Raw genomic sequence first — 10309 nt, 5'->3', positions numbered from 1 at the left:
TTTAATTCAAAAGTTACAACGGTAGTCTTGTGTCTGTGTACTGTGTATTTTTTGACTTTTATTGTAAATTGATTTATTGTATCAAAATTTTTGACTTTAATTATGGATGGATTTAAATTTCTGGACATATATCTTGATTATTTTATTTTATTTATTTTTATTTTTATTTTTCTTTTGACATAATTTATAAACATTGAACATTGTATTTTTATTACCGTATGTATTTTATAAAGCATGCAAGAATTTTGTAAAATTTTTATGGGTCCTGAAACCTGAAATAAATGAATTTACTATTTTACTAATAACTTTCCCCCTTGGGAGTGTCAAAAACCACCCCGTTCCTACACCTATTTTCAGCTCGAAAAGCAGGAGTAAGAACGGGGTGGTTTTTAGTCAGTAAGAGTCTGACACTCCCTCTCGCCTCGCCCAAGGCGGGAGAAGTCATTGAATGATTTTCCCCTCTTAAAAAAAATAGCTGAAGTTTAAAATACAAACATTAAGAAAATTATTTTAATTATTTATTTCATATTATCTTATCATACATTTGTGATATTGACGTACAAATCAACAAAATTATTTAGTATGCAGGTAAGAGCCAGTTGTTATTTTTTATACTAAATCGTATATCTTGTAACGAAGCCATATCTTTTGTAACTCAGTCGGCTCTAGACTACCAATGGTTGCTGTCTCTGTACTGAATCTGTCTTTATTTTCTTATCTACATACTGAATGACTTGGCTAAGTGTGACGGTAAAAAATATTTTGACACAAAATTGTTACAATTACGATAAAATTTTCACATGAATGGTACAATGTCGATAAAAGTGTCACATGAATGTTACAATGACGATAAAAGTGGCCCTTAATGGGCTTAATGTTAAAATGTTGATAAAATTGACCAATGAATGTTACAATGACGATAAAAGTGTCACATTAATGTTACAAAGACGATAAAATTATATACATAACGATAAAATTTTCACATGAATGTTACAATGTCGATAAAAGTGTCACATGAATGTTACAATGACGATAAAAGTGTCACATGAATGTTACAATAACGATAAAAGTGTCACATGAATGTTACAATGACGATAAAAGTGTCACATGAATGTTACAATGACGATAAAAGTGTCACATGAATGTTACAGTGACGTTAAAAAGTGTCACACGTTGTAGTGTCCCAGTGTTTATGGCCACACGATGCTTTCAATCCACGGCAGGTAGTGGTAGACCCTGGTGTAGATGCCGGAGCCAGTCGTCTGCCCACATTGTCTCCCATACGACGTGACGCCGAGGACTCGGTACAAACATAGTTCTTTGTTCTTCACTTGTAAAGGGCCTCCGCTGTCACCCTGCAAGTATGGTGAACTTTTGACACATGCGTAGTATGGCGAGAGACGCGGCTGTTACATGGGATTTATAACATGAGTGTTACAACGCGGGTGTTACATTATGTACACTTAGCAAGATACAATTAGCAAATTATCCTTATTTTCACCAACATCTCTTAAATTTAAGAAACCCTTAGCGTTTTGTTTTTCTTATCCTCTAATAATATTTTCTAATTTATTTCGTTGCGGGATCCAAGACAGTCATTCATGTCCCTGGGACGCGCCGGATTTCAGTGTTCCGGTGTTTTCATGGTTGTATCTACTGTAGATCCTGGTGCACAGGAGTTGCAGCAGTTTTGGAAGGTTGTGGCGGGCTTGTCCCATTAAAAACAAAACCCCTTAGTTAAGATAGGTGACATTAAACGACATTTCAGTGTTCACTAACCTATAAGTGCCACCTAACCTATAGATTTAGTTCAGTTTAGGTTCAGAATAAGTACCTGGCAGGTGTCTTTAGGGTCCTTGTCATCTCCGTAGCACATTTGAGTGGCCTCGTCGAAACCTTTGACCAGATGTCGGTGCTTCGGGTACAGCTTGGAGCATGTCTGCGTGTCGTACTTTCTAAGAGTCACCTGGAAACAATAACTGCCTCGTGGATTGACAATGTCGGTTATTAGGTTTTTTACCGATTCCACGGTCAATAAATAGAGTTTTTAGGTGGCAAACCAGCAGACGGATCATACAGCAGAGGTGCAACATAAAACACACACATGACGTGCAATATACCACTCGACGTATGTTTCGCTCCTCCACGGAGCATCCTCAGGAGGTGTTGACTCGGCGGTTTGAATTCGAGTGTGTTTTTATGTTGCAACTCTGCTGCATGAGCATATTGCGGGCGGGAGGGCGGTGCTGCACGCTGCATGCTAATAAATACAGGTATAAGCGGAATTAAAATTAAAAAACTAAAAAACCCGACTGCGTTTCTTTATAAAATGAAAAACCCTAAAACAAGCAGCAGTCGGGACCCATTCTAAATATGAAGACTTAGTGAGGCTAGTTATACATACTCTCGAAAAACATAACCCTCCTTCTGGCGCAGTCGGGTAACTAAAAATGTATTGTATTGTTAGGTGATGGTGATATGCATAGAGGGGAGACTCTAGGTGCCCACCCAGTGAACCCAGGGAAGATGGTGACACAGTGGTCACGTGCTGCCGTGTAACTTGCACAGCGAGGCTCATGGGAGACGCACGTCTCCTTAGGGATGTGCCGTAACAGGCGTTGCACCGTGGGCGCTCCGGAGCAGGGCGGCCTACTCCGGTTCTCGAATCCGAAGTTTCGTGTAATCTTCGGCCGTAGGTTTTATTAATTTACTAAAAGAATTACTTGAAATAACGTTCTATTTTTAATTTCATATCAAATCCTATTTATTTATCTTCATTCGTTCATTTTTGTTCACGAAAGTTCGCAATAAATAGAATTGTAGTATGCGATCTGCGAAGTTTTTTCGTTCGTTCGTTGAATTAGAGTAGGCCCCCAGGTCTATTAGAGGACTGAGATTGCTGAGGGTGGCCACCGGTGTGGTTTTAATGAGGTAAAAATCCCAGACAACTTAGTTTTTTATCCCCAGAAAGCGCCTTCTGAAGGTTTCGTCTCGTTATCAAAAAAAAAAAATAAAGGTGATGTTGATGATGAAACATGATACTTATTATATTATGTATGTCCCTTCCTTGCACGTCCTTGGACCTTTGGAAGGCGTACGAGCAGCCGAAGCCAACTCGCAGAGGCCTGTTGAACAATTTTAATCTAAATGTAATATTATTATTATTTTACACTTTATGTACAATCATACAAAGGTGGACTTATATACTTCTTACCGTTTGCAAGGTATCTGCCAGTTCCTTGTGATGGCCGAGCGCGCCCCAGCCTGTGGCTTCTGCCAAAAAGTCCGGTTCAGGCTTCACATCCAGACACGCCGGTTTTATCTCGCCTGTATAGAACTTATACCCTGGCTACAGACTATTGTCCTGGGCTTTAGGGTCTGCTGGGCTTTGTCAGAATGGTCGATCACTGGGCTAGTGCGAGAGGGACCCTGGAGCTATGTAGGTTGTATAGCTCCATCCCTCTCGTACTGCTCAGTGATCGACCATTCTGACACAATTGTAATAGCAGACTAAGGCCCCTGGGACGTAGCCAGCACCGTGTCTGCCGTATCAATTATAACCCTGGCTACAGGGGTCCTGGGCTATTGGGACCCTGGGCTACAGGGCCCCCAACATGCGTAAACAAATAATAAAAACTTCTGTAATGCACCTCCTAATTTTTTTAATGGAACACCGGTAAACGATCAGACGTATCACCTGATGGTAAGCAATCACCGCCGCCCATGGACACTTGAAACACCAGAGGCGTTACAAGTGCGTTGCCGGCCTTTTGCGGGGTTAGGAATTTAAGGCGACGTAAAACGGAATGCTTGCGTTGTGTTTCGTTGCGAAGAGTGGGAACCGCAGGCCCAATTCCCCCTTTAGGGGGAATCCGGTAACTACTTCTCAATCCCCGATTCCAAAACGCACCCGTTAAATTCACGTCAGTTTTCGGTGAGGTGATACGTCTGCTCGATTACCGACGTGTTCCATAAAAAAGCATACCTCACACAAGCGGCAAAACGCAGCCACGAACGAACTAACGCATGAAAGAATGAATAAATTGAATTAGGGGCCATCCATTACTTACGTCACACTTTAAGGGGGAGGGGTCGACGAAGTGTGACTTTATGTGACAAGGGGGCGGTAGGGGTCTTAAATTTCGTGACGTCACATTTCAATAGTATAGTGTTTTAACAGATAGATTATATCTATCTGTTAAAACACTATTATCTAAAAAATGTAGATGTAAAATTATAAAATGTGACGTCACACTAGGGAGGGGGAGGTCTCACAAATGTGACCAATTGTGACAAGGACGGGGGAGGGGGTCAAAAATCATGAAATTCGTGTGACGTAATTTATGGGTGGCCCCTTAATTTCTCTTCACTTACTCTCTATCCATCTCAAGGAGGGCGATGTCGTGGTACTTGTGAGGGGCGCGGTACCCTGGATGAGGGATCACTCTCGTGACGTTGTGTATCTGCCAGTAGTACTGGGAGTCCGTCCTACTATAAATGATACGGAACGGCTAGCTAACGGTCAGCTCGTCCCCTGGATTTCCAACAAAGCATTTAATAACCAGACCCGTGCGTGCACACTAGGATTGTCGTCGCTGTGTCCGCGCGCGCCTCTACAGAGCCATACAGACACATACACAGATGGGGCCCAGTACCCGTCTAATGCCCGAACCGGAGCTGTGGAATCACACTAGCGGGTTCGGATCGCCTGCGAAAAGCAGGAATAGGCTACGGGGTAGCACAACAGTCAGTAGTCTAGCGACCTCGCCTAAGGCGGGAGAAGTCTTATGCATTATGATTCATCCTCCGTTCAAAAAAGTCTAACGAGCCAACATCGTCGCGCATATAATATAAGTGTCCACTGCTGACCAAAGGCCTCTTCTCACTCGGAGAAGGTTTGAGTATTAATTACCACGCTTGTTCATTGTGGGTCGAGTGGTCGCAAGTGCAACTGCCGGACATGGAGTCTAGAGTTCGTTTCACGGGACCTCTTGCAAAATAGTACTGGGATATTTTCGGTTATTCGAAAATTTCTCAGTAGTAGCACGGAGTTTGGAATTGTGTCCAGTATACGGCAATACGCTCACCCCCTATTACATGGGACTTATAACATAAATGGTGAAAATTGAGTGTACATTGTACAGCGGCATTACATGCCGTAATGTGCACCTCTGCCTACCTCTTCGGGGATAAAAGGCGTGACGATATGATATGATGATACTTACACACTAGGACTGGAAATGCAGTGTGCAGCGGTGAGCACGAACTTTTTGCTGATGATGGACCCACCACAAAGCCATTCCGCTGTGTCTATCGAGTCTCCGTATCCTAAGAGAGCCTGGAATATGAGACACAGCAATGTAATTGTAGCTGCGGACTACCTAGCGGGTTTACCGGGGCTCCGGCTCGAAAAGCAGGAGAAGGAACGGCGTGGTTTTTAGTCAGTAAGAGTCTGACACTCCCTCTCGCCTCGCCCAAGGCGGGAGAAGTGATTGGATGATTTTACCCCGTCAAAAAAAAATGTGAGGGCTTAGTCATCATTATCATCATCATATCAGCCATAAGACGTCCACTGCTGAACATAGACCTCCCCTAATGACTTCAAAGAGAACCGGCGTGAAACAACGCTTGCGTTGTGTTTCGCCGTGTGAGTGAGGTTACCGCCCCCGTCTCCGTCCCAATGTTTGAAACAACAGTCTTTAGATTATTTTTTTTATTAAATAGTCTTTAGCAAGCATATTAAAATTCTGACTCGACTCTCTGACTGCCTCGTTGGTCGAGTGGTCGCAAGTGCGACTGCCGAACAAGGGGTTTCGGGTTCGATTCCCGGGTCGGGCAAAGTATTACTGGGCTTTTTTTCGAATTTTCGAAAATTTCTCGGTAGTAGCACGGAGTCTGAAATTATGTCCAAGATATGGCAATAGGCTCACCCCCTATTACATGGAACTTATTACACAAATGGTGAAAAGTGGGTGTACATTGTATAGCGGCATTATGTGCCGTGATGTGCACCTCTGCCTACCCCTTCGGGGATAAAAGGCGTGACGTTGTGTGTTTGTGTGTATTAAAATTCTGATGAGGACGGAGAATAGAACCTACCATATGTCGGTACTGGTTACGAAAGGCTGGCATGCCGTGTGAGATGACGGGAGAACCGTAACCCCTGGATCGCTTAAACAGAATATTGTAAAAATTGGTTATTATTAATACAACACAATGCTGTGGTTACCTATAAATTGTAAATACAGATAAGCCTAAGGTAGTTTGTATGTAATTGTTATTTTTATTGTGCAATATTGCTGTATTTATGTTGGTGACACTTAATAAATAAATAAAATAAACACAAAGGATATGGATCAACATTACCCCACGTCCTAAAACATTTTAAGTGTGGAAGAGCCATGCTTCGCCACGAATGGGCCGACTCGACCGGAGTGATACCACGGCCTCACAGAAAACCGACGTGAAACAACGCGAGCGTTGTGTTTCGTTGTGTGAGTGAGGTTAGGAAGGCCCAATCTTCCCAATCCCCGATTCCCCAACAACCCTTAAATCCCTAACCCGGGTAAAGTAATACTGAGCTTTTTTCCGGTTTTTTGAAAATTTCTCAGTAATAGTACGGAGCCTGGAATTGTGCCCCATAATATATGACAATAGGTTCACCCCTAATTACATGGGACTTATAACATAAATGGTGAAAAGTAGGTGTACATTGGGTAGCGGCATTACGTGCTGTAATGTGCACCTCTGCCTCTAGCCATGTGACCAATGGGACCCAGTAGGGCTGATGCCTGACTCATAACTGCGGACTACCTAGCGGGTCACCGGAGCTCCAGCTCGAAAAGCAGGAGTAGGAACGTGGTGGTTTTCAGTCAGTAAGACTCTGACACTCCCCTCGCCTCGCCCAAGTTAGGAAGATTGAATGAGTTTCTACCCTCAAAAAAATATCATTAATAAGCAATTTTTTTTTAGTTTGAAAATTCATTGAATGACTTCACCCGCCTTGGGCGAGGCGAGAGGGAGTGTCAGACTCTTACTGACTAAAAACCACTCCGTTTCTTCTCCTGCTTTTCGAGCCGGAGCCCCGGTAAACCCGCTAGGTAGTCCGCAGCTTACGTCAGTCCTAAACTTACGTCAGTACGCCTCAAAGAGCCATCAGACCACCACAGATGGAGCCCAGCAGGGCTGATGCCTGATCCGGAGCTGCGGACTACCTAGCGGGTTTACCGGGACTCCGGCTCGAAAAGCAGGAGAAGGAACGGGGTGGTTTTTAGTCAGTAAGAGTCTGACACTCCCTCTCGCCTCGTCCAAGGCGAGAAAAGTCATTGGATGATTTTCTCCCCTCAAAAAAAAAATGCTTACGTCGGCAAGAGAATCAGTTGTGGATGTGTTCGAGGATGGTGTCACGTCTGATGCATTGTTATCACCAGATCTTCGCCAGTCCATCTCACCGAGGCAATACTCCATCGTACGAATGAATTCCATACATTCTGAAACAAATCATAACATTAATTATTCTTCTTTAAAGGTTTAAGTTCAAAATCTTATAAGTAATACAAGCCAGGATCACAACGTTTTTCAATCGAGTATCAATTTTTATTTAATTATTATGCTATCGGCTTACTCACGTAACTGTTTGACGAGGAACTCGACTAGTTTCAAGCCATGCTAGAGGCTCATATTCATCAGCTGTATTCCGCGATTGCCGCGCCGCTACTGGCGACTCGAGTTTCTCTAGGAAAGCTTGATAGAGTTCCTAGTCAAACAGTTACGTGAGTAAGCCGATAACTTAATAATTAATTTAGTATGTCTCACGAAAGTTATAAAAAAATCATAACAGGGATGATGGCGGGGTATGAAAATTAAAAATATTATTTAGTCCGTCAGTTAGGTCGTGGTACGTTTAGCGTTCATTAAAGAAAAAAAACTTACGTCGTTCCGCTTTGCTGCCTGGTCTGTACCGTAAAGATGGTTTGTAAGTGGGAATTTCCATAGAATCACTGAAAGATAAACATATTTCATCCAAAATACACCCATTACTGAACATAAGTACCTATGTATAATGTACACATCACATCAACAGCCTATAAGTGGCCACTGCTGACCAAAGGCCTCTTCTCACAAGAAGAAGGTTTGAGCATTAATCACCACGCTTGCTCAATGCGGGTTAGCGATTTCAAACTTATAATGCGATATTATAAACCCAGGTTTCCTTACGTTCCGGAGGTGCGGACAACGTAAAAGGATACCGGGGCTCCAGCTCAAAGCAGGAGAAGGAACAGTAACAGTCTTACACTCCCTCCCGCCTCACTCGAGGCGGGAGAAGACATTGGATTATTTTCCCGCTCAAAAAAAAAGATTTCCTCACAATATTTTCCTTCACCACTTGACAGTGAAATCTAAACAATCTTAAAAAGTACATATAACTCGGAAAAAGTCACATTGGTACTTGCCGTCGGTAGGTTTTGGTTTAACACGCCCGTTACTCATGCATGGGTATGCATGAGTAACGGGCGTGTTAAACCTCTGGGACATTTATGTATGTATGTAAATAATTGGGTAGTATCCTCGGTCAAAAACAACAACTTTTCAATAGAATAAAATATTAAAAAATAATCGCACTTTCATTTCTTTCATGATCTATTTATTTTTTTATTTTTTCTAACAAACTTTCTACAAATAAGTGTGCTATTTGGCGTAAAAATCGGATGACGTCATAATAGAGTATTTCATACAAAGTTCATATAAAAAAACGTTTTTGACGTTTCGAAAAAAGTATTGAATTTGACTAGTGGGAAACTAGCTAATTACCTATTCTTTTGTGCAATTTCTGCAGCAGTGCAGCATACTATTGGCGTCACTCCTTCGAAGGAACATACCTGAAAAACCATCAAATATCATCAACATGCACATATCAGAACCACGTGCTGTCCACTGCCTCACACAGTCCTCCCCATGACTACACACTTATCGGAAGGATTTTTTATGGTATAAGCCGGTAAACGAGCAGACGGATTACCTGATGGTAAGCAATCGCCGCCGCCCATCGACATCCGCAACACTAGAGGCGTTACAAGTGCGTTGCCGTTGTGTGTGCGTTGAGCGTTTCGGGTGTTCATGGGCGGCGGCGATTACTTACCGATTGATCCGTCTGCTCGTTTACCGGCTTATACCATAAAAAAATAACTAAAATAGGTACAAATCCTTTCAACGCCTGAAAGATCCATACCACATCATCATCAGCCTATAAGTGTCCACTGCTGACCAAAGGCTTCTTCTCACACGGAGAAGGTTTGAGCATTAATCACCACGCTTGCTCAATGCGGTATGGTTGTAATTAGGTAGATGACTAATTTCTATTTTAATGTCCGTCTTCTAGATTATTTTTAAACATTAGACACGTATTTTTTTTAATTTCTCAAGAAAACAAATATGTACCTACTTTCGAAATATTGATTTTGATGTATCGCGTGACGTTATTTCTAGGTAAGTTTTATACGTAGAAATGACGTATTTCCTCCCACTCCTAAACTTTGATTCGTTTTGTCTAAGTATTGTTATCTTATATGACAGAATAAAAAAATACGTGTCTAATATTTTTTCATTACATAACTGACGAACTAAATAGATTTTTAATTTTCATACCCCGTCGTCATCCCTATTAGCTTACTTACTGATGGGTGTCGTCTACCACTGATGGCGTGCTGTGCTGATGGACAATCTACTAAACTGGTACAGGTACCATTCAGTCCATTCCAGGCACATTTGGAACCTGGAAAATAAGCTACTCTTGTACCAAGATCCAATGTGCAATGTTTGGTAACCAAACACAAAGGTCATACTACATCACGGCCTAACAGGAAACCGACGTGAAACAACGCTTGTATTGTGTTTCGTTGTATGAGTGGGGTTACCGGAAACCCAATTACCCCCCTTCCCAATTTTCGATTCCCCATCGGGGATTGGGAAAATGTCAAGGGACGGTGTTTTCGCACCGCGCCACACCGCATCGCTTTTGCGTCTAGATCACTCACGCCGTGTCGCGTGAGAGTATTATTATGATAAAAATAAAACTAATGAGAATACAAAAAAAGTTTCTTCGGGAAAGTTGTTTGTAATCATGAGTACAATCACGTGTTTAAATATCGTTCACTAATTACCAGGAAAAATACATACCTATAGTGTTATGATTTAAGATACTATGACTGTTTTCATAACAAAAACATAGATTCACAATGAAATAAACGTAAAATAAAAACACAACACACTGCATTTTTCACGAACACATTTGTATAGAAACAGATTTTAG

The 10309-nt window shown here is 42.1% G+C and overlaps 2 protein-coding genes across 2 annotated transcripts; both read right to left on the bottom strand.

Annotated features, from left to right (window-relative positions):
• Positions 1-504: 504 nt before the first annotated feature.
• Positions 505-4028, bottom strand: LOC118278721 (serine protease snake). Its single transcript, XM_050703386.1, has 4 exons — positions 4025-4028; positions 3215-3345; positions 1835-1966; positions 505-1355 (listed from the first exon to the last, which is right to left on the bottom strand). Exons 1-4 carry the CDS (start codon positions 4026-4028, stop codon positions 1191-1193), a joined length of 432 nt encoding a protein of 143 aa, XP_050559343.1. The 3' UTR covers positions 505-1190.
• Positions 4029-4370: 342 nt separating this feature from the next.
• LOC118278557 (clotting factor B-like) lies at positions 4371-10309 on the bottom strand. The gene is made up of 8 exons (XM_050703384.1): positions 10177-10309; positions 9675-9772; positions 8812-8879; positions 7933-8000; positions 7363-7490; positions 6100-6171; positions 5226-5338; positions 4371-4491 (listed from the first exon to the last, which is right to left on the bottom strand). Exons 1-8 carry the CDS (start codon positions 10271-10273, stop codon positions 4371-4373), a joined length of 765 nt encoding a protein of 254 aa, XP_050559341.1. The 5' UTR covers positions 10274-10309.

This window comes from Spodoptera frugiperda, chromosome 24, assembly GCF_023101765.2.
Source record: "Spodoptera frugiperda isolate SF20-4 chromosome 24, AGI-APGP_CSIRO_Sfru_2.0, whole genome shotgun sequence".
In the NCBI taxonomy this organism is placed as follows: Eukaryota; Metazoa; Arthropoda; class Insecta; order Lepidoptera; family Noctuidae; genus Spodoptera; species Spodoptera frugiperda.
This window is presented reverse-complemented; position numbering and strand designations above follow the sequence as displayed.